Consider the following 24,576-nt stretch of genomic DNA (forward strand, 5'->3'; position numbering starts at 1 on the left):
ACAGCTGTGCACAGCATACACTGGTGAGTACACAGACGTGCGGCACATGCAGCATCCCAGCATCACAGAGATAACTTTACAAACCAACAAAAAACTTCATAGGAAAGGTAAAGTGTTTAAATAATATTAAAACAGTTTAACAGGATAGATTGAAGACCTGCACTCAAATTCAGCTGTGAGCTCAAGCCCACAAAACACTAATCGAAAAATCTATTTTTACAACTGTGAATAAATTAAAACTATTTCAGTCACAATCACTGACCAAACACTTAAGCAAGAAGCCCACTGTATATATCAAACAAAATTTCAAACTAAAGTACTAACATAGAGACCATCAAGGAAAATTAAGTCAGTATGAGTAAAATGTCAGACTCTAACTCCAGTGCTTTGCATCCTCCTGCAAGAGGATATCTGTCAGACAACAGCTCTCTAAAAAAGGAACACAGACTCTCCCACCATACCAGAGAAAGGGAAAAGCATTTATTTATTTACCTAATGGATATTTAATGGGCAGATTCACATTAACTCCTGCAACAGAATTTCAATTGGAAGCCAAGTGAACACCACAAATGTGTATATTTTTTAAGCCTCCTCTCATAAAAACAGAAGTTAATACTCCTTTGAGTAAGGATGACTAGACTAGGCTCCCTCTGGAGCTCATCAGTTCTTCTCCTTAATTGACCTAGGCAACTGCTGTTTAACAATACACAAGGCACTCCCTCCTCACCAAAGGGCTTGCATGTTGCTCTTAATGCTTCTCATCAGCTTCACCATCATAGCCTCAGAAAAAAAGTCTGAACACTGGCCTCTTGCACTGCTGTACAGATGGAATCCAGCCTTGTAGGCCATCTCAGAAACAATTTCAAATACAGGCAGACTTCTTAATAAGGCAAGAGCTTACAGTACGCGGGTTTAAAGAAGTGTTGATAAAACACTTTTGTGAATAAAGGCTTCTTTCAACTTCGCACCTGTTTGGGACCTCCTGCAACCTTGCCAGTTAACGTCTGAAAAGCATGCTCTTGTGCAGGTCATAACGGGTAAGTAAAAACCACACCAAAACAAAAAACATCCTACCTCCTCCTCTTCCCCCAGCAACCCAAGGCATGCTTACTCTTTGAATCAGAGAGCAGCTGAGCTGACATGTGGTTCACTTGCCAGCTTTCTGAAATTGCAGCGCTGGAGAACTCTAGGATTTCAATATTCAAACTCTGTATTTGTACCGCCAACATTTAACCTCACATTCCAGGGCGGGGTTGGGCTCGGAGCCTGGGACATTCCAAAAAGCATTCCAACCAGCAAGGCCTCAGAGGTAGCCCAGCAAGCACATCCATGTTAAAAGGCTAGTAAAAGTATCTTTGCGTTCCCACTCATGATTCTAATAAGCAGTGTACAAATAGGCCTCAGGAAGGGCAGATACAGTACTCCCTGTACACATGGATCACACCTCAGCAGATACCATGAACAGTTACTGAAACATCAGTACCAAGACTCAAACCCAACTGCTTTCCTGTTTACTTGCCTTGTGATGGGAAAGAAAGGCTGCCCGACTGAATTCCTTATGATTAAGAGGTGCTTTTTTTTTTTTTTTTTTTTTTTTTTTAATTAAATATTGAAAAAAAAAATTCTGAAGAGTAAGGCTAAATACCCTCCAACCCAACGGCAGTCTCCATTGCCATTCTATGTAAGAATGCCAAAGCACAATGGCTGAATCATTAAACACTGCAGAAGTCAGCATATTTTCCAGAACAAAAATGAAATATCTGCCACCTTCTGTTTATAAAAGGTACAGCAGAAAACAGAAGCTGTCCTACAAACAACTCACTAGTGCAGTTTGCCTTTGAACAGAGCAAGTCCTAGAAGGAAAGCACCGTGCTAACAGAATTACTTTAAAACCGGAATTTAGGAAGGAATATTTATAGTAAATACAAATTGTCCTAACTGTGGAACTGATTAAGATGAATGATGGACGTGGGGCAGGAAGCCACACATTAGCTGTAAAATAATTAAGAGAAATGAAGGCATGCGACAGAAAACAAACATTAAGCAGAAAATACTTTCATACGCAGGTACACACAAACAACTGCAGCTTCCCCTTTTGACACTGGTCAAGGGTATCCAACATATGTTCTGCTTTCTCACCATTTGCCAGAATATACAGCACTTCTATATTTAGCACTGAATGCTCATTCCAACAGAGTGACTCTCACTCTCGTTTTCACATGCTCCAACCGTTTGGCCTAGTTGTGCCCATCCAGAACAACAGCACAGACCATTTCATCAGTGTATTACAACAAATTAAGACAAATAAATTGTAAGCCTTGGTGACCACGTAATAATTTAAATAACAATTTGAATACATGTTCTTATTAGAAAAGAAAAATATGAGAAACAAGACTTTTTCCCCACTGTAAGGTTGATTGAACAGGCTGCCAAGAAAGGCTGCAGACTCACCGACATTGGAGATGCTCAAAACCCAGCTACACACAGTCCTCAGCAACCTGCTCCTATTGACCCTGCTTTGAGCAGGGGGGAGTTAGAATCATGTAACGTTTGATCTTGGAAAGGACATCTGATCTATGATACTGAGAACTTGCAAGCCACCGCAGTGCTAGCATGACCTAAAAATTACTTTTTCTTCAGTTATTCTATGATGGCACCAAACTATAAATAAACACAGGCCACCAGACAACATTCAGTAGGAAAATGGCTACTTCTTTTATTTCTGCTTAATATTGCAAATTATTTTGCAGCTTTGGAATAAAATTCTAATACAAAAGTTGTATCAATTTCAAGTATGCTGAACTGTGTTTAGAGCAGCATACAAAGTGAATGACTGGATAGATTTGCTAGGAATTACTCTGTGATCTGAAGAGCAGACATTTTAAAAATGAATGTATATCTATATTTAATACCTCTGGTGAGATATTGTTCTTCCATTACAGAACAATGGCTTCATACTGGCACCATCGTTTAAGAAAAGATGGTAAATTTTAAATAGGAAGACTTGATGAATATCCTGAACATCCAAGCACACTGTATTTTGCCTTCTTACACAGTACTCCAGAAATCATGGCATGGTATCCCTGTAATTTTGCTCTCAGACCAGAATTGATGATTTGAAGATGATGATAAGTTGATTTTAAGACCACCAGCACCGCCAAGTGAGGCAAATCAAGTCAAGTTTCAAGAACTCACACAGCCATACTTCATGGGCGTCCAACCCTTTGGCTTACCTGGGTCACTCTGGGTGAAGAACAACTGTCTGGGGCTGCATGTATATAAGTTGCTTCAAAAATAATGCCACCTGTTGATTTCCATGGGAACTACAACAGATACAATGAGCAAGTAACACTTTGATAGAATAAATTCTCAGCTACAAAACACAGTTTTTCAACACAGTCACCACAATTAGCTCTGCATTATCATCAGTGAGAATATCATCAGGACCCTGCACACCATTCCCATAAAAGCCTATATCAGCAGAAGTGACCCACTGTTGCTATGTTGTGAAACATAGCATTCACTGCCTCACTGCACTCACACCCACTTGTTGGTCTACATAAATATTCAGCAAGCATTGATGAATCTCAATGGGTGCCATTTTTTCTGCACAGAAAAATTCAGAACACACCTTTGTTTCATACACACTTCCATGTCAGATGCCATTCCATCAGAACGACCCTCTGCTGCCATCTGTCAGACAGCAACAAAACATTAAGGGAATACTGGCAGGAAGATTCAACCTCTACTACCACACCACCAACCTTCACACCATCAACCTCTGACATCATGAGACAGTTTTTGGAGCTGCCCTCATAAAATATGTAATTTAGTTAACATGAATAACAAAACATTTTAATGTTTAATAGTTTGTTAAAACAAAGGATATCAACAAAACCAAACAACTGGTGGGATATTTGACCTTGTTTTTGTGAAGCCTCAATCTGGTTCAATGGCAGTGGTTTCAACTCTGTGTGAGGTCTCAAGGTGTTGGTCAGATTTCTGATGAAATTTCATTTTTCCCATGCTGCATCCTTGAAAAGTTATTCACAAATATACATACTGCCAAAACCAATCACATAAGGCACGACTGTGAGGTAAGGGACATTTCTCTGTTAACACAGGGCTTGTGAGTCCAGTAAAGAGACGTGATCAGATTTCTTAGTTGAATGTCTGATAACTCTATCCATTCCATTTGAAATGTGCAGGTCATGTATTTATGCTGACTGAAAATGGAGTTGCAAATACACAAAAAAAATTGAAACTTTTTCTCCACTGTGATTAAGGAATTTGAAAGTAAAACTGTATATTTTTTTGCTGTTCAGAGGACTGTTTATCCAATGCAGCAAAACAAAGTTCCTAACTTGTGTTGGAACTGCACTGTTCCCTTCCCTTGTCCTGGCTTCAGCCCATGTAGGGTTAACAGTGCACTGATATATTTGGTTGATGCTGAACAGTGAACCACGATGGCACGGGGCAGAGGGCAGCTGCACTGCAAGCTGAGACAGGCTGCATGCAGCCAATGGGCTGCAGGTTGGATGTGCCTGCCATACTTTAATGCCTATATTGCTAGTAATATACATGTAGACATTTACTAGTATTTCCAAGCTTAAAAGTACAAAACAGCTCAAAGCTTAATTTGTTCAAATTATTCACAGCTACCAAGCTCAGCTCCAATTCCTTAGGTATTACACTAGATAATTTCCAATAAGACCAGGAAAGCATGATTAATTCTGTTGTCACATTTCTGGAGAGTAGAATGTAGAAGTTAATCAAGAAGAGTTATTTTCATGCTTAGCATTATTATTTTCAAGTTCTCCTCTCTGCAAAATCCTTTCTGTCAATATGATGGAAGAAATAAAGCCTCAAGTCATACATGAAACTCATTTGATAAAACCATGTCTACTTGCAACTAAAATTTTTGTACATTAGTTCCATAATGTCTCCATCTGCTTACTGCTACTACTCAGATCTCTTACCAGCATATCATAAATACCTTAAAAGAAACAATAAAGTCAATGACAAAGTAGCCTAGAGAATCTGATATTAAAAGAATTTATTTTTTGAGATAATATTCTCGATGTTTTCTAAAATCAAATTGCTAATTCACCCTGTCTGAAAGGCACCATGGGGATAGCAAGTGGTAAACAGTAAATCTTAGTGGCATTTTTCCACAGCTAGGGAATTTAGCCATCTCAGAATCCAGACAAAGTGTGAACAGCAAGATATACAAAAGGAGCTAATTTCTAGCTTCTGTGTAATTGTATGAAGCCTGTGACCTCCATGCTACCGTTGCATCTTAGGCACATTCACGTCAGAACTTTCTTCAGCAAAATTAGCTTTTTTATGGGAAGGCTCAGCAAGTTCTTTTCCATGATCTCTGTTGTTCAAGCACTCCTGGTCTTCCCTCTTGCGTTTGTTAATCAGGTGGTTTTCTCCCTCACACAGCTTTCCCTCTGGGACACCCAGTGTTCTCAGACAGACAATAGCTGCAGCCTGTTCTGCTAGTTTCTTTGACTTGTCCCTAAAGAGCAAACAGACAGAGCATAGGTAAAAGTAGAAACTGAGGTCTCTACACTGCCAAAACAATTACTTTCCTGTCTCTGACGTAACACGGTGAAATAAACAGCATCAGTAGTCATTTCACAGTAGAAAACAGCAGTTCCAAAGTGATTTGAATCTTGCTAGGCGTCAATGTGGATTTGCCTCCGCTGATAGGAACAGTTGCATCTCAAACTCTTCATTTCAAAGGTATGTTTGGGACAAGAAGCTGCAATCCTCATATAAGCTGACTTTTGCAAATATGATCATTAAACAACATTGAGTTTTAAATTATCACTGTCTGAAAAAATACCTCAGGCCCAAATATGATCTCTTGTAGGTGTACATGTTCACTGACATAAGCAGGAGCTGTTCCATAGTAATAAAAATTCTGTCAATTTCAGATTAAATGTTTGTGAAATTCAATATTTGAAAACGTTTTCTTAAAATTTCATACCAGCTGAGCTTTGCTTCCTGAAGTCTCTGAGCAGTAGTCCCAGAAATACCAGTAACTGTTGTCTGCGTTTATCCACTTTAAAGTGTCCAATACTGAGGTTTAACTCTGCAGTTATATCAGGCTCAACTTAGGTGCAAATGCCTGAAGCCAATCCCAGTATTAACAGATGATAAAAAAGAAAACTGTCACGAAACTGTAGAGCAGCACCAGATGTAACTGTTGATCAACTGTGAAGTCTGACTAGCCACTGAACTGTGTCTTCTACTTCACTATAGTCACCTAATCCCGACTTGGTATTGAGATCTGCTATAGTGGCTGAAGACATTACCCCCTCCAAAATGTCTCCTCTGTCTCCCCTGGTTTGTTACTGGACTCTTTGCAGGCACAACTGAACCAGGTCACCTATGTGCTCCCCTCCCACTAAAATTGTGGACCATCACATTAGGTGAATTCAGATATAGAATAATAGTTCACTTGTACTTAATCTCTCGTTACATTCAATTCTCAGAAAGTTTTAATCCTTTCTTTCTCCCAGAGGTAGCTTTAGGAGGTATCTTTTTATTAAAGTCACACAACTTTTAAGCAACGCATCAGAAATAACTACAGTACAACTACAAAAGCATTAACTTACCACAGAGCTGATCTGTATTTTTGGTCAGCTACTGTTACCACTGAACAGAATAGTCTATCTAGTGGTCTTTGAATCTGGAGAGAAAAAAAAGAATTAAAGAGGTAGACGGGTCAAAAATAGCAAAGACTGTCAAGGTTCCTTATTATTCTTGTCTTTACTCCCCATTAAATAATACCCTTACAACTACAGTAATTAATTCTAAAGCTTTAACCTCGCATAATCAGGATTAGAAGAGAAGATTTCTCCAAACTACAAATACTTCTGCATTATAAGAATGAACCCACAACAGTAACAACCTCAACCCAAACAAGCAGTTGCTCCTGTCCAGTTTAGTTCATACTTTCAACAGTGTCCAGCAACAGAAGAAAACATTCTGAAACCAAATTCTAACATCACAGAAGTCACTCAGTCATGGACTTCTGTGTAATGACCTGTAATTACTTCTTTCACCTTTACAGAAACTGAAGACCTCACTTTCACATAATAAAATAAGCTGCCATTTTATATATTTACACGCACATATATATAAAATAATTTCTGAACCATCTTACTGCAGAGCAATACTGCACTGGGAAACTGAACTCACTACACCAAGCCTCAGAATGGCAATTTTACAACAGGAAGAGGTTTGAAAAGGTTTTTTGATTGACTCACAGTTTCATAAACGGGCTGAGGATGCTTTTCTTTCCTACACCATTCCAGAAGATACATTTTTGGAGTAATCTGTGGTGGATATTCTCGCCTAGACAAAAACATTTGTGGTCAGTAACTGTGCTTAGAGTTTACTTAATAAGCAGAACTACTTTAAATCAGGTCAATAACTCAATAAAATAAGTGCTGCTCATTCGATCTCTGCTACCTGTTACTCTTTGTGGTTTGCTTTTACAGCTCAAATTGAGAAAAATGCCACTTTCTTCTCAGACAATTCAAGTAACATCTAAAAACTCAATACCTTTTGTATATTTGTATTTGTCTATCTACAGATACTTGATTTTTTTAATTGCTTAGCACTTTTAATAGATTACTGAGTCTCCGAATGCCTGAAACTGAAGATGTAAATACCATAACATCTAAACAGCACAGGAAAAGTGATACTAGTGATTACTTAATTACATGCACAAATTGCTTCATAGAAAGAAAAATCACTCTGCACATGCTGCTATGCAAATCATTACTCTAAAAACTATAAAATATTGTTAAATTCATTTTACAAATGCGAGCCACTGAAATAAAATGAATTTGCATGCTTACTTGTCAAATCTAACAGCCATTTTTATTATATCTGGATCTTCCATCTGGTCATCTTCATCTTGCTGCTTAGTTTCCAAAGATGTTTTCTTAGCTTCAAAAACAGCTGTTGTTTCTTTGTAGAACTCAGACATTTCAAAAGCTTCACTATTCAAATGGAATTTCTTTGGATTAGAGATCAGACTGTGGTTTTTGTAACCAATTATGATAAAATAAATAAAATAACCAATTGTTTTGAGATAGAGTATCTATGTGCAGAGAATCACATGAAAGTACAGCTATATTCTATAGGTGACATTATATTGTTTCGCCTTCATTTCTCAGACACACTTGAAATGCAAGCAGAAGTTCTTATTTCCATCACTATATATTTAAATTGCAATATGAAACTCCAGGCAGAATCAGAAATACACATCTTGCAGTGTTCATTCAAGTTATTAGCTCAATTTGAGCATTATCTGCAAGCTCCAGTACACAGCAGGAAACTGAGATTTGGATCACTGTCAAGTGCTTCAAATCATTTAAATTCCAGACCTTTCCACTGCATCTGCTCTGAAATATTGAGACTACTAATTTTCTATAGGTAACAGTAAAGCCTGTAGCACTGGAAAACTTATTTGCTGAATAAGATCAGAATACTCAATGATACCAGGCTGTTCAACAATAAAATGCACTTCTGCCACAGCATTATTTCCAATGCAGTAAGTGGAAAAGTGTTGAAGCTGAATGTGCTGTTACATAAATTCTTTCATCTGAAATGCAGCAGCCCTTGTCTTGCACTCAGTACTGAGGCTAAAATCCCACAGGGCTGCAACACACCATCATCACCACAAGGCAGCAGCATTAACATTTTTGTCTGACTATAGGCTCATCTTACATAACTCTAAGTTATTTCTTCATCTGGATATTAACCAGCCAGTTCAGAAAAATGGTTAGAAGGCTTTGCATTTGTTGATGAAAACTGATAAAATGAATTTCTAAGATCCCCTATGCATGCACAGTGCTTAAGCCAATTTTGCAATTGTTATTGCATCACAAACATAAAACCCACTGGTGTTCAATGCAGAAAGGCCCTAAAGAATCACTACACAGCACAGAAGTATCATAGTTTTACCCCAGACCTTCACCCAGTACAGATGTGCATACACTGCACCCCCCCAATGGCCTCTTTAAAGGCTTGAACCTTACTTAACAGTTCCTTTCCTTTGCATAATATACCTTACTATTAATTCACTAGCAAACACCACCATCCACTTGGCTATATTTATTTGAAGTTGTAAAAGACTGTTTCAATTTTGGTCTACACTGCAGATCTCCTAACCAAATTAGAAAACTATACACAAAAAAGAGCAAGTTACTACAGTAAAAATTTGTTCAACACTGCAGAAATGAAACTAACTTGCAAAATGTAAGTATATTTTCCAAGTTCCACTGCTCCTTACGATTAATGGAGTCTGGCTCCTTTTATACATAAAACACAAGTCCCCTCTCTGGCTGTTGTAACATAATGGTGGGTGGTGGTGTTTACAGAGAGAAAGTGTTGGTAAGTCACAGTGAACAGATAAAAGAATTGCAGGCACTTACATTCGTTTTCAAATACGAACAGAATGTTGATCAAGTGCTGCCAGAAAGCAGTAATTTCATTTGCAGAATATTTCAAGTTTAACATTTCTTTTATTTTCACATAAACAAACTGTTTCAGATTGCAAACTGAAGTTTTTCCTTCCAAGAACTTACCTCATTTTAGAGGTCTGGGACTAAGAGACAGCAATGCTACTACGGTTCATGAACCATACAATGCCTTGGGTGGGAAGGCACCTTCAACATCATCCAGTTCCAACCCAACTGTGGGCAGGGTTGCCACCCACCCGCTCAGGCTGCCCAAAGCCCCATCCAGTCTGGCCTTGAATTTCCTCAGGGATGGGGCACCCACAATGTCTCTGGGCAACCTGTGCCAGTGCCCCACCACCCTTTAAGTAGAAAACTCCCTCCAAACAACTAATCCAGATCTCCCATCTTTTAGTTTTAAAATACTTCAATTATCATCTGCCTATGCAACTTCCTTGTTGGTTTTTTTGTTTGTTTGTTTGTTTTTAAGTGCAGCAGTTCAAGTACTAATCTGCAATTTCCTCAAAAAAGTTGTCACAAATGTTTAGATATGAAGAATGGCACAAGAGATGTGCATGCAAGTATCATACAGACTATCTTCATACATTGTTTTCAGTTCATCTCTACATGCTCATTTAAAACAAGCATTATGTCATAAAAATCCCAGGAACACGAAGAACCCACAGGCACATAGAAAGCTTTCCTTTAAAAAACAAAAAAAAAAAACAAAAAAAAAAAACAAAAGCCCCACAACAACCCACAGCTCTGAAAAGACAAGCATCTAGATTACCTTTGTAGAATAATAAAGGCATTTTTTAATTGAATAAGTTAATGCAAATAGTAGATAAACTCCTGTCTGAGCACCTCTCAAATTAGCTGAAGGCTATATAAATATCTTTAAGGTTAAACCATTTTAACTTATGAACATGGAGGAAGCTTGAAAATGGTCAGTGTATTGCATATCTCAGCAAGTACACTTTTTTTCTTCCAATTTCTGAACGCTGGAAGTGCCAGGCAGTGCTACAGAAAGAACTGGTTTGCAAGTCTGATACAGAACACCATTTCTGTTTCTGAAGCTCACACTTACCAGATCTCCTGTGTGGACTGTGCTGCATGCAGCTTCTTACCCTGAGCAGTTTCCAACTGCTCCCTTAACATCTGACACAAACAATATTTTGTGTTGGTATAGTGATTATCATATCTCACTGCCTGAGAAAGACAAAGCATATAAAAACATATCATGTAAGTTTTTATTAGGTAATCTGCATGTCTCTTGATGAATTTCAAAATCATTTTTGAGATGCAAAATACAGTGTACAGTTTTCTCAATATATTCAAGATTACTCACCTAACCTTGGCTTCCTGGCTGCTAAAAACCTATTTGTGATAGGCAGTTAACTTCTAACAACAAAGCTGACAGCAACCGAGTAATCAATATTCCTTCACTTATCTGTTCAACATTAATTGCACTAACAACATCAAGAGAATTGCCCTACTCATCACAGACTTTCCAAATTCCTAGATGGATAGCCTTGGATGGAAAGCCTTTTGGATAGCCTTGTAAGCCTCACAAATGTTGCCAAGAAACCAGGACTAAAGAAACAGCATGTAAGAAAAGAATCATCGGAAGAAAAGTCATTTCCTGAATGATTTCTATAAATTATTTACTGAACACAATATAAAACAGAAGCAGGGATGATTTACTCACAAGACTCTCATAATACGCTGTAGAGTTTAAGTCTCTGAAAGTAACAGGAACTAAGACACTGTATTAAGATTTGGACTAAATTCTAAATATTGTTAACCACAAGGAAAATCTTCCAAGAAATACATACATATTTGATGTAATCTTGCATGACTTCTTTCAAGGGGAAAGGACCTTCTTTTCTGAAGATAGATGGGTTCCACATAGCAGCACGAGCTATCATCACAGATGAGGCAGCTGTTGCTTTCTGGAAGGTCTCAATGTCTGTATACTCTTTGATGAAGTCATGAGATCCTCCACTACAGATGAACATCACTGTTATGATCCAGGAAGTTTTATTTGCTCTTCTATAAGCTTTAATACAGCCTTGTATTTTCAAATGTGATATTACATTATTAACGATGATACTGGGTTCAGGATATTATCTCAAAACCAAGAGGAAAAATGGGTCTGAGTTATGTTAGCAATAGACCATTGAAATGTTGATTACATTTCACGTTTTTTCCATTACCTGCACATTTTCTTTTTTTTTTTTAAACAGAATGAAGACAGTTTGTTTTAAACAAACTGCATAGTTCCAAAAATCTTTAATGGACAGGGCACACAAAAAACCACACTGACATTGTTTGAAAATGATACTTTGTAATTATTGCCCATCCCGTCTTATAAGATTTGCCCCCACATGAAAAATCTCCTTTCTTCTGCACTAGTACATCTTAAGCTAGGTACAGGTATATTACAATAACCAGCTGATTATCCAACCTACTTTGCTATTACTGGAATGGAGACTGCTTCAGATATGGCTTTGATCACATCACAGTGGACAGGGTGCTGAGGCCTCTCCTCCTTCTTCCTTTCCAACAAAGGAAAAAGACCAAAATTCCTAAGAAACTTTTACATATTTAGATCACAGCAGAACCTCATAAATTTTAAATACTTGTTTTTGTTGATTTCATTTATATATTTCATTTTTTTCAAGCATGAATCTTTGAAATCAAATACATTTAAAGTTGTTGCTACTATAACTCCATATCCAGATTAGCAGGGATTTTTAGACACCATGTGCAAGATAGTTTTGTTTTTTGTTGAGCCTAAATCTAGAAAAATAGCAGTAAATGTTTCATTAGCACTAAAAAGACCAATTCCCTAATGACTAGCTTGATTTTTAAGAATACTTATTTAGGTAGCAGTTGAAATGAGAATTACATATTATATGCAGAATATATTCTAATCATATCTTACTGTGCAACATTTGCCAGCAAAGCGTAGCAAGGATGTAAAACTCTTGCCTGGAACAGATTTACCTTCCATGGACTGCAATGGCAGCAATACCAGTTTTTTCTATTCTCTTTACCAAATTCACAGTATCCTCAACCTGAGTGGTAGGAGAGAATGACAGCCTTAGTTCAAAGATAGAAAACAAATGCCAGAACTCTTGTCTTTCAGTAAGAGACATAAGAAACATGACGCCCATAATCCAACAGCATGTACCTACTTAACACATACTTCATTGAAAGAACAAGAATCCATTTTCAATAGTTCCTCAAAACCATGGATTGCAAACTTTCTTGAACCAGATAACAGAATACCCTCCTGAAGAGTATTTTCCATCAGTACTTTGTGGGCTCAATTGAAATACCAAACAGCAAGTTCTCTTTAACCATTTAACCTATTTAACCATAGCTCACTCTGTGAGCTGTAACTAAAACACACATTAGACGGATGATTAAGAGAAAGCCTTCCGAAATCAATCTAAAATGCAATCATGTTTATAAATATTCCTATCAGAAACGTCTCAGAGTTACCTAGTAACTAAAATACAAATGGCATTCACACATGACTAGTGAATCAAAGAAGCAGTGAAGAACAAGAAGCTCCCAATATTTATTTAAAAAGGAAAGATGCTGTTAAAAGGCAGAAAGAAATTTGGTATAGTGCTAGTTAGCCTGCCTTATACAGGTCTGCAGCTTCAGGGCCAAGGAGATTTTTTTTTACAGTTTTCTTTTCAAAAGCTGGAAGGCAATCGATGGCTCATCACTAAATAGCACAGTCTCCAAAAAATGCAACACCTACCAGGTAGCACAAACACAGAGATAGAAGCCCACCTGCTACTCTGACAGTGGACATGCTATGTAAAACCAGCTTGAAAAAATTGGAAGAGGCTCTAAGATAGTCATAGAAATCAAAAGCAGAAGTGCCAGCTTTTGTTACTGTTAAACAATATTAGATAGCACTCCTGAAACAGAATAGTGATTCTTATCAGAGACTTCATCTGTTTGTATAATCATTTAAGGGCACATGCAAATGACACGTGAACAACAGCTAGCTTAGCTACAATTCAACCACCTACAGAAGTGCCTACCCAGTTATTTGCAATCACAGCAACTAAACACGTAATCAAACAGATTTTCAACATCACTCACTAGAGGAGCAGGCACATCACCTGGAGATTTAAAAATACGTATTTTCACAATATTCTTAGTAGTCATACTTTAGAAAAGACACTGACAAATAAAATGCAGCAGTTCTATCAAAATAACTCCTATCACAATTCCCTTGAAATGAATTACTTTACCCAAGAATCTATCTATAACAAGTCATTCTAAAGATGTGACGGAAGTTTTGCTTCTGCAGAAGATTATGAATCTCCTCATATAAACTAGCAATTTTAGTGTTCAATCTATCAAACAATTTCTGCAGCCTTTTGTATCATCTGTAATTATTGCTGCGTTTGTACATACATTTAATCAGGAGAAACACAAAGCTCCTTGCTGCACAGAATATGAGTAGTTTCTAGAGCACAAGCAGTTACAACTGTAAACACAATTTCAGTAGTGAAATCTTCACTGCTAACACAAATGTTGGGAGATGGAGAAGTAACACCACCTCTTCAGCTTCGCCTTTCATTTAAGTCTCATGCAGACTGCCACTGCATTCAAAGGCCAGCACTCTGTGCCTACACACACGCATTACTCTCTATCAGTTCCATATGCAGCAGCCTTCAACAATAACTGCCCCCTCTTATTTTTCAGTCAGCACGTACCCATCAGCAAAGCCTTTAAGATTAACTCAGTGGGTTACAATAAACAAGACTGCAAGCCATGATTACTGAAATATCCACATTCAGAATTCAATAGAATAAGGCCATGTGAAAACATCTTATGTTTAGTACTTCGAGTTTTTGCATTACAGGAGAATAGTTCGGCACTCCCAACAAATTACAATTCCAAATGCTACTTCACAAGAGCAGGTCTAAAATGTCAATTTATAAGAACTCCATGTACTAGAACTGATTTTAAATCACAGGATTAAACTAAAATAAACAAGTATAACAATTCATGTCCTTACTGAGGGCAAAATGCGGATTTTGCAGGTTACTGGCTTACAAATTCCTTTAACAAGAGTAGTCAGTATCTGGAGATGGAAAAAGACAAGAAATGTGATAACAGAAGTGACCTGAACAAAACTTTCTTTACTTCAAGATGCAATTAAATTAGAACAGTTTAACATTTGGTTATTGTATCTCTATAGAGAATCTTACATACTTAAGGAACACAATCACTAATGGAGTCTACCATTTTATCTGATAGACAAAAGACCCAATGCTGCTTGTAAAACAAATGATAAACACAGATCATACTTACAGACTCTATTTTGTCAGGGTCAGATAGAAGTGCTGCCCCCATACCTCCCTGAGAAAACACATAAAAACTGTGACATTAGGAACATGAAAAACATTTTTCAACTTGATTATTTAATCTAACAGCTGATTATAGCAAAAGTACTGCAGTGCTTATTAAAGCAAGAAAGTAGAAAATGGAGAAATCTGTAATGCAGGAGCATTAGTGAACAGCTTGGTGAAAAACTTCCTGGAATAGTATCAGAATAATGAAGCAGTAATTCATGGCACCAACTCGCTCCCATTACATCAAGGAGAAAGCAGATTTCAAAAAGCCACTTTTTGTAACTGTAATCATCTATTCCTACTCATTAAGTGACAGCAAAGCATTTGGGACATATTGTTTGAGCATTACACATCATGTTTGCAGGATTTCACTATAAGTAGTTCCTGCCTACGCAATGTAAACTTAGTTAACCTGCTTTTTTAAGTGGCTATTTTAAACACATCGTGAACACTTTGAATTCAATATTTTGACTGTTCTTTCAGCACCATCTCACCTACATGCATAGATCTAGAGACCAATAGGCAGATATAACAAATTAAAAATTGTATGAACTTCTTTTGATCCAATATTACTAGAGGAAACTAATCATTCACAAACATATGAATTTTTGAGCTTCCATCCTACTAAAGGATGGGCATTTCATTCTAAATTATGATTCTATGGAAGAATAAAGTCATCTTTTATGTAATTAGTTTTAATACAAAAAAAAAAAAGTAGCAAAGGCTAAATAAGACAGCAATAGGAATATTACCAGATATTATGAATTTAATGGTATGTTCTCAACATGACAACTACATCTCCTTGGTGTAGCTACGGGACAGATCAATACAACAGGAAAGGCATTACAACAAAGACATCATAACGAAAGGACAAGCACAGTAGAAAAGTTTTTCCTTGTATGTTCTGACCACTCTTCAATAGAAAAAGTTTTTCCTTATATGTAATCTAAAACTCCCTTAGCACAACTTACGGCTATTTCCTCAGGTCCTGTGTGTTGCCTGGGAAAAGAGACTGACCCCCTCCTCAGCAAAACCTCTCTTCAGGAAGCTGTAGTGCAGGATGAGGTCTCCCTTGAGCCTCCTCTTCTCGAGGCTAAGCAATCCTAGCTCCCTCAGCTACTCCTCATAAGACTAATGCCCCAGATTCTTTGCCAATTTTGTTGCCTTTCTCTGGACATATTCCAGGACCTCAATACCTTCTTGTGAGAAGGACCCAAAACTGAACATGGTACTCAAGGTGTGGCCTCATCAGAGCTGAGTACAGGAGAGATAATTGCCTCCTGCTCCTGCTAACCACGTTATAAATGCAGGCCAGAATGGCATTAGCCCTCTTGACCACCAAGGTCCAGGGCCAACCCTAGGGAGCTCAGGTGCAAGCAATGTACCTAAGTAAGTAGAAGGGGAGGAGCCAGGATCCACCCCTTCCCAGACCTCATTTAAGGGTTAGCACTGGGGGTGAGGGTATCTCTTACTGGATATTCCTGTCTACATGAGGCTTTTCAAAGGTAAGTAGCTCTTTTCCTTCATTTCTATGTCTATAGTTGCTATGTTTATGTTTGTTCTCATTTGCTGTAGCCAGACTTTACCGTTCTGCTGTTATCATGGTGCTTTTTATTCTGTTATTGTATTATGCTCCCTACATTGTTTTCAGAGATGATTATTAAAGCAACAAAAATGATAATGGGACTAAAACAGGAATGACCCAAGAAATCTACCTAGACAAACCATCTCTAATTAAATATTAGAAAAATAAAAATATTTCTTCTTTCTACTATAAGCTAATCTACAAAGCTAAACATAACAGAAGAGAAAATCTACCTAAGAATTGATTAATTTTATTATTTCTCTTTTATCATTTCCTGGGATGCTAAACATTGACTACTGGAAGACAGATGCTAGAACATTACAAACTACTTAAGTGAAGGTACTAAATACCTGAAAGATGCCTTACTCTGTTCTTAAGCTCATTACATACTACAAAGGAAAAAATATTCCTTGTGAGGGCAAAATCCATCAGTCATCTCTTAAACACTCTACATACAATCGTTAAGGCTCTTCGGTTCTTCTGTTCCAAAACTTCATGTAGTCTCTCTCTCCTTAAGACCTAGAATAAACCCTTCTCCTATTCAAGTAACTTAATTGAGAAATGTATTCTATTTCTGGAAAATACAATTCACTTAAACAAAATGTTTATTTCTCTTGGCTTAAAAACAGGAAAAGGAGAATGAGAGATCTGTATAATGTCACAGCATCATGCAAGGTATGGGCATATTTGGTAGCATCAGGTTTGGCCATTACTATTCCTTGTTTTAAGAACACTGCATTTAACAACCAGATATCTCATTTCAATTGGCTATGTCTATTTGTGAGCCAGATGCAGTAAACTAGCACGGGGTTCTATTTTGGGGATGGAAAGAATAGCGTACTTGATCTGCATGCAACTTGGTTTAACAGTAGGCAATATCCAAGTTCTATAAATGCTTAGACTGGTAATAGGAGGCAGGAAAGACTTCAAGCTCTCATTTGCCTTTTGCCTTAATAGAAGGATGGTAAAAGCTTCCAGATGGAAAGAAGTGATAACATAAAATTAGGAAGAGAAAGTATTAATAATGTGAATATACTGTCATCTCTGCTTAAAGGACAAAGCATTATAGTTCCATATGACAGTTCCAAATACTAAAAATGCCAGTAATACAAAGATCAGAAGACAAAGTTTACATGCAACAGCCAGGCTTATTCCCTAGAATGAAGCTTTGAGTCTTCTGAACTGGAAGCCTTTTCTATAGAAGGTATCAACGAGAGAAAGAATCCAGTATAATCAAAATTCACTTGCCTTAGTAGAATATTCTTTTGGACAGCCCATATTGATATCAATACCAGCTACATCACTCTCTCTGAAATAGAAGAAATAAGAAAAATGTTTCAGCATACTAGAACAAGAACTAGGAAATAGATACCTTACCAGGATGTATGTTTCATCGTTATAAGGCTTAAATGTAAATTCAAGGTTAAGCTTTTATTTGAACTTCTGAATTTTCAGCTTCTTGCTTATATATGTACTTAAACAGCAGTCTGAAAACCAGACTAAGTGTTTTGATGAACAGTGTGCAGAAGCTGCAAATACTCATCTGTGTTTATCTAGAATTAAGTGATGTAAACCACATCCACCACCAAATTCACCAGTGTCAACAAGTCTTATGGAAACTCCATCTATTTAAAATGGAGACTTAAAAACACCTTTCAAAGTGTTTGAGATTCAGTTCTCATTTCTGCACAATATTTTACTAGAGGTTTCAAACCATACACACTTGCTAATAAGGCCACAGAATTTCACATTGGAAAGAACAAGGACACACCCACTGCACTGGAAAAGTGCCATTCAAACCCTGCATAGAAATCATGCAGCTACTATTTTGAGTATGAATTGTTTTAAATAGAAGTTGCAGTCTGCATTGTTCTACTGTACTGATTCACATCTTGGTGATCAACTACCCTATACTGTTCAGTCCTCAAAAAAGAAAACCAACATTTTTCTTGAACCTATCAGGACCTACCTTCAACCTTTCAATCACTACAATTTGTCTTCTCTAAAATAACCCCCTCCCAAAAAAGCCAACAGAAAAAAAAGCCACAAAAGCCACAACCACCACTACCAATAATAAAACTATGAAGCCAGAGTGGGAATGGTGTGAGAGTAGATGACTTACACAAGCTTAGCTACTGCCAAGGCTCTTTCAGCATCTGCTGAACCCTGATGATAAAATAAAGAGTATATAATTACAAAATAGCATCAAGTGAATAAAAAAAGTACACTTCCATATATGGAAAACTATATTTGCTCTAAGCATTTAGTACAATGTAAAAGAGACCCTTTCACAGCACAGGATAGCAAAAACATTTAGCTTAAGCATGTTAACCAGTGAATGACAATAAGTGATGCAAAAAGAAATTAAGAGATCAACCCTCTTTCCTAACCTACAACAGTACCAAATGTTCTCAGTCTATCACAATTAGATGTCCTGTTTTTAAGTATTTCTATCTCTAAGGAGTCAATAGCCCCTATGCACAGCTTATTCCAGCACTATCATTACCCCTGAAAAAGTCTTTCATTGTCTAATGCAGCCTCCCTCCTCCATCAATTTTAGCAACATTAATGCACATCCTAATGCCCTCTTAGACAGACAAACAATATTGTTTAGTCTTTCCAGTGAGGCTTGCAGTGCAAGATTGAAGCATGTGATCAAGTGTCGCTGTAATTCATTGCTGGTATGTGTATGTTTTGAAAATACAATAAAGAAACCGATTACAAAAACAAGATCTCTTCAGAGAGCACAGAATTCACCTTAATCACTTTTTCTGAAAACACTCATATGGAAAACTTACACAGCAGCATGTTAACTGCATGTGTACCAACAGCTTAAAAATTCTGTAACAAATGTTATGCGAAATCTTATCTCTATCTGAAGCATCAAAGAATAGAGAATCTGTAATACAGAGTTCTTTCGGTCTTGGATTAAGACTGTAACTAGCACTTTCTTGTTTAGGAGAGTACCTGCTTTTGCTTTCTTACCATTTGAAAGATGACTCGGTGCCTCTCCCTCTCACAGGTTCTGAAAACAACTCTGTCATTTGGTGCAACAAAGTCTACTGTTTCAAGAACTTCTATATGCAGTGAGGAACATAAAACAGACAAATAGTATACAAATGCAATCATAAAGGAAGTAGTGACTATACAATTTGTATATAAACTAAATGTTACCAAGCAAAATTTCCACGAACAACAAGTGACACCTGATCTTCCCTAAACCTTTGCAGTACGTTTCTTGCAAACTGCGAGTTCCATTACTTGTTACTCCCAACTTGTTTGCTGGGGGAGCAACAGCACTGAAACAAGCCAGAATGAATGTAACACTACAGTTATCAGAAAGGCAAGAATGGAATATAGACTTATGGTTGACTTCTGTTCCTTGACAGGGATACTACAAAAAGCTGTTTCTCATCTCACCCAGCTGTTGTGAAACTTACAAAGGTCTTTTAAGAACTTGGCTGTGAAAATCATGTTATGCCAAATCTAGGCCCCAGACCTGAAGTTAAGGAAAGAATGACAGTAAGACCTCAAATTCATTGCTTCCTTAATAATGCTACCAACAGGTAATACTTAAACGGACTCTTGATCATAAGCCGTCCCTACTAAAGTCTGAATGAATGTGTTTCTTGGCCACTGTAGTGGGCTAACAAGGTTTTGGTAGCAGATGGAGCTGCAGGGGTGGCCGTGAGCTGGGCCCAGCACTGTCCCCTTCACCTACACGCCCAGTGACCTAAGATCTGTCAAAAAATTTAACAGAAGATTCATTGAATCCCAGCAGCAGCTTAAGTCAATGGTGAGGTCTCTCCTCCTATTCCCCAAAGGGTAGGGAAGAACTGTAGGTTAGTATTTTCTTTTTCAATATCCTACAGTGTTACTAACTGGTCAGTCCTCTAAAAAGACTTGTGGTTTCCCTGGCTGAAGAACTGAAGTGCCTGGAGAAGTAGAAGTGAAAGTCTGAAACCGTACAGAAACATACAGGTGTAAGAATGGAACTTCAAAAGCTTATTTAGGTTTCTATGAGCTGTTCAGAAGGATTATAGGTACCTACATCTCATGGTGATCACTGTAAGATGACTTCAGCAAAGTAATTTTTTTCTCTTGAATAAAAAAAAAGAATGCTTACAGATATTAACAAAAGAAATACCATGCTTACCATTTACTACTCTCTTACACTGCATCATCTTTATGTCAATCAGCTCCTGAGAACAAAGGGGGAAAAATCTTAATGAGTAAAAGCATACAAACCTTCCAGCTGTAGGGAATTATCTGTTTTATTAAATAATAAAAAAAACTACCAAAAGCAGAACAAAATAAACAAACTGAAGCACTGCACTCAAAGTTTCAAACTATGAAAGATGACTGTAGGGGAACTGTTAGGTCATGGCTTGAGCTGGCGATCAAGCACCTGGTGAAGGATTGTGGCTGGCCTAAGGAGCACAGGCAAATTGTTGGCACCTCTGTTCTCTATGCCACCAGAACATGTGGACCTAGAGTAGAGCCATCCTGGGCTAACTTAAGGGCCAGCCACCAAAACCTACCTGTGAATGCTTTGCCTGTTATTGTCAAGAACCTGGCAGAAGCAATTTCACTTCTTTATGAGCAGAACAATGGTGTGCTGAAGCACTTCCGTAAGATGTATTTTGCTCACTTATCTACCATGCTAGAAACAAAAGTAAGCTACTGCTGTAAAATATAAATAAATTTATAGTGAGTGCTTTGTCTAAAGTAATTGAAGTAATTAAGCAGCCTTATGGCTGGGTCTTCCATGACTTGATGACAGCTCAAAGCATTCTGCTGAGCTACTCTATCCATTTCTTTAATGGAAAGAATATGGAAAACGAAAGTCCTTGAGTAAGCCAAGTCTGTTCCTGTACTCAGTTCTCTGCAACCATGTCCCCAGATTTCCTATCCACCCGCGTTCCTTTACTGTTGGCAATAACAACGTCCCCAGCCATCCCGCTCGTACCTCGCAGTACACGATGTCAGCGCCATAGTCCAGCGCGAGGAGCCGCATTGGCAGCGTTCCCACACGCACCATGGGGGCCAGGATGTTTTTTCCCCTGAAGCAGAGAGGTGTGTTCACCGTCATTCCCGTTGCGGTGCTGTTTAAAACAGAGAAAGCAAGGCGGGGGGGGGGGGGGAAGGTGTTAGCAAACAGCAACCCCTACTAGTAAGCGCCCCAAGCTTCCCTTCGTGGGTGCTGAGGCTGCCAACCTGACAGGCTCCACGCAGGCCGCCGCGACCCCGGAGCCAGCTGCACGGGGAACGGGCTCTGACCTGAGGGGCGCGGGGCTGTGCCAGCTCGCAGTGGCCCGCCAAGGCGCTGCGGCGGGATGAGGCCGGCACCCGAGGTACGGCCACACGCGCTCACCTTCCTCGCGCGGCGCCGGCTGGGCGAGGCGCTGCGTCGTGACGCCATCAGATCGCGCCGCCGATATCACGCGGGATAGGCCATGGTTCTAAGGCACGGTGGGGTGGCCGCGGCCCGGGCGGCGGGCGCGCAGCCCCCCGAGAACGTGGTGCGCATCCCCTGGGCGCTGCGGCTGCGCCTGCAGCGGGGCGAGCGGGGCTGCCGGCGCGGGCGGGGACAGACGGCGGCAGTGCGGCCCGGTAAGCTGCTGCTGCGGAGCCGGCGGCCGGAGCTGAGCCAGCCCCGCTGGCAGACGGTGGGGCGCTGGGACTGTCCGCAGCTGGTGTCGGCGGGCTGGAAGCACAGGAAGGCGCGTGGGGACTACTTTCAGCTAGAGGCCGTCCAGCAAGCGGCCCCCGCCCTGCTGGCGCCGGAGCCCCAAGCGGGGCAGGGCCCGCTTTTCGCGGAGATGGGGCTGCAGCCAGCCCTTCTGACCGCCCTGCGGGACCTTTCAATCGGCCGCCCCACGGCGGTGCAGCGCCTCGCCATACCCGCCCTGCGCCGCGGTCGTAGCGCCCTGTGCGCCGCCGAGACAGGCAGCGGCAAGACGCTGGCCTACCTGCTGCCGCTGCTGGACCGGCTGCTGGCCCGCCCTGCCGGTCTGGAGCCTGCCGTGGAGAAGCCCGAGGGGTCGGGGCCGCGATCGGCGTCGCCCCGCGGGTTGGTGGTGCTGCCGTCGCGGGAGCTGGTGGCCCAGGTGGGCGCGGTGGCGGCGGCGTTGTGCCGCCCGGCGGGGCTGCTGGTGCGCGGGCTGACCGGCGGCGGCGCCGCGGGAGGGCTGAGGCGGCAGCTGCGGGCGCCACCACCGGGAGCCGCTGTGCTGCTGGGCACCCCGGGGGCGCTGCGGACCGCGTTGCGGCGGCGCTTTCTGGTCCTTGGGCGGCTGCGCTGGCTGGTGCTGGACGAGGCGGACGCGCTGATAGACGACGAGTCCTTCGCCGCGCCGCTGCAGGAGGTCCTGGCGCACGCCCCGCTTGCCGCGGGTGCCCCCGCGCCGGCTGGCCCCGGGGAGGAGAGGACCCAGGTGGTGGTGGTAGGAGCCACTTTCCCTGCGGGGCTCAGCCAGATGCTTGCAAGGTTTGTCGACGTGGACTGCTTTGTCAACATCAGCACCCAGAGCTTGCATCGCCTGCCTTCGCATGTCCAGCAGAAATTTGTCCGTCTCAAAGGCCAGGACAAGCTGCTTGAACTGCTGCAGCTCCTGAAGGAGCGCTCAGCGTCCAGTGGGGCTGTCCTCATCTTCTGCAACAGTGCCAGCACCGTCAACTGGCTGGGCTATATCTTGGACGATCACAAAATCAAGCACCTGAGGTTACAGGGACAGATGTTGGCAGCTGCTAGAGCTGGCATCTTTGCTTCCTTTCAGAAGGGAGATGTGTCTGTCCTCATCTGCACTGACCTTGCCTCACGGGGGTTGGACACTAGCAGTGTGCAGCTTGTGGTCAACTATGACTTCCCAAACACCCTGCAGGATTACCTACACCGTGTGGGGCGTGTTGGGCGGGTCGGAAGCAAGATGCCTGGAGTTGTGGTTAGCTTTGTAACCCATCGATGGGATGTGGACCTGGTGCGGAAAATAGAGACTGCTGCTCGAAAAAGGACAGGTCTCCCAGGCATGGATGCTTCTCTTAATGAACCTCCTCCTAAAGCAGCTTGATTTGAGTTGGTAATAAATGGCCTGGTAGGGACTAAATTGAATCAATTAAGATACAACAAGTAAGTGTGTAAGGTAGGCTGAAATGATAGAGAATTGAGTTTCAGAACAAGATGATCTGGTTAACTCTGCACTGTTTCGGAAACTCTGAAAATCATTTCCAGAGACATCACAACTCATGAATGTGCCTCTGTGATGTGCGGTTCTGTTACATTTCAATGTCCCTTATCACTAGCTAAACATTTTTTAAAGTGTCTACTGGCAGGAAAAAAGAAATTATCTTCCCAACCTTGTTACAGCTTTGGCCCAATTTAGTTACATGGTGGAAACGCAAAATGACAAATTATGTTGGATTTTTTTATGGCAGCTTATTCAGAGGATTGTAGACCAGATGCCTCTAAAGATGGGTGGGAGAAAAATTGTGTAATAAAACTGAAGGCTTTTTCAGGCTTTGATGTCTTTCACTGAGAATAAACATTGGTGCTGCTTTATTGTATTAAAAAAGGCATTATGTGTTTGCTGATTGTTCTCCATATGACATGTCTGTTGAAGTGATTAAAAAAAAAAAAAAAAAAAAAAAAGGCTGGAAATGTCTCCAGTGGCAGGAAAGAAAGTGTTTTGACTCAAATTCTATTCTAATGGAACAGATGCAGAAAGTTTCTTTTGGGTATGGTGTCACTGTTCTCTTAAACTGAGAAGATTAAAGTGAGGCTGAGGTTATTTTGTATCTAGCTGCTCATTTGCGTCCATGGGAAATAATCACTTTAAAAAAAAAAAGTGATTTAACTATGATTTATACTGGGGGGCCTTATTGCAGCTCTTCCTTTTAGTGGCTCTTTCTTCTGTACCATCCATCTCTTTGCCTTTGCTAAAATTCAGTATGTAGAAATCCGTTAACTGAAAAGAACATGGCAGTGTCTCTGTATCTGGTTTCCAACCAAATAAGGTTCTGGAGCTTAGTATGAGTGAAAGCTGGAGAAACAGAAACCTTCAACAGCCACTTCAGCATAAGGCTATAACCTTTGCTGGATACTGAAGCTGTGTATTCT

General features: G+C 40.1%; 2 protein-coding genes across 5 annotated transcripts; one reads left to right on the forward strand and one right to left on the reverse strand.

Moving 5' to 3' along the window:
* Nucleotides 1–5,039: 5,039 nt before the first annotated feature.
* Nucleotides 5,040–22,471, reverse strand: DUS2 (dihydrouridine synthase 2). 4 transcript variants are annotated; one of them, XM_042821553.1, is made up of 16 exons: nt 22,433–22,471; nt 21,430–21,565; nt 20,617–20,662; nt 19,446–19,537; nt 18,583–18,626; nt 17,709–17,769; nt 14,835–14,882; nt 14,539–14,604; nt 12,495–12,565; nt 11,957–12,043; nt 11,321–11,489; nt 10,573–10,694; nt 7,881–8,024; nt 7,284–7,371; nt 6,630–6,703; nt 5,040–5,524 (listed from the first exon to the last, which is right to left on the reverse strand). In XM_042821553.1, exons 2-16 carry the CDS (start codon nt 21,550–21,552, stop codon nt 5,287–5,289), a joined length of 1,473 nt encoding a protein of 490 aa, XP_042677487.1. In that variant the 5' UTR covers nt 21,553–21,565; nt 22,433–22,471; the 3' UTR covers nt 5,040–5,286. The 4 variants fall into 4 exon arrangements, with proteins under 4 accessions (XP_042677487.1, XP_042677486.1, XP_042677488.1 ...); XM_042821552.1 differs by lacking the exon at nt 22,433–22,471 and adding an exon at nt 21,835–21,897; XM_042821554.1 differs by lacking the exon at nt 22,433–22,471 and adding an exon at nt 21,741–21,790.
* DDX28 (DEAD-box helicase 28) lies at nt 21,917–24,247 on the forward strand. Its single transcript, XM_042821753.1, has one exon. The coding sequence runs from the start codon at nt 21,917–21,919 to the stop codon at nt 23,528–23,530; it is 1,614 nt and encodes a 537-aa protein (XP_042677687.1). The 3' UTR covers nt 23,531–24,247.
* The last annotated feature ends 329 nt before the right edge of the window (nt 24,248–24,576 follow it).

This window comes from Centrocercus urophasianus, unplaced genomic scaffold, assembly GCF_019232065.1.
Source record: "Centrocercus urophasianus isolate 14NV4802_14NV808 unplaced genomic scaffold, USGS_Curo_1.0 seq_2, whole genome shotgun sequence".
Classification (NCBI taxonomy): domain Eukaryota; kingdom Metazoa; phylum Chordata; class Aves; order Galliformes; family Phasianidae; genus Centrocercus; species Centrocercus urophasianus.

Excerpts from the sequence above, each read along its gene's own strand:
- DUS2 (XM_042821553.1), bottom strand. The coding sequence starts at position 21,552 with ATGACGGTGAACACACCTCTCTGCTTCAGGGGAAAAAACATCCTGGCC. Across the intron at positions 20,663-21,429 it reads CTGACATCGTGTACTGCGAG|GAGCTGATTGACATAAAGAT; the intron begins GTACGAGCGGGA and ends CTTTGTTCTCAG. Across the intron at positions 17,770-18,582 it reads TTGGCAGTAGCTAAGCTTGT|AGAGAGTGATGTAGCTGGTA; the intron begins GTAAGTCATCTA and ends CTTCTATTTCAG.
- DDX28 (XM_042821753.1), top strand. The coding sequence starts at position 21,917 with ATGGTTCTAAGGCACGGTGGGGTGGCCGCGGCCCGGGCGGCGGGCGCG.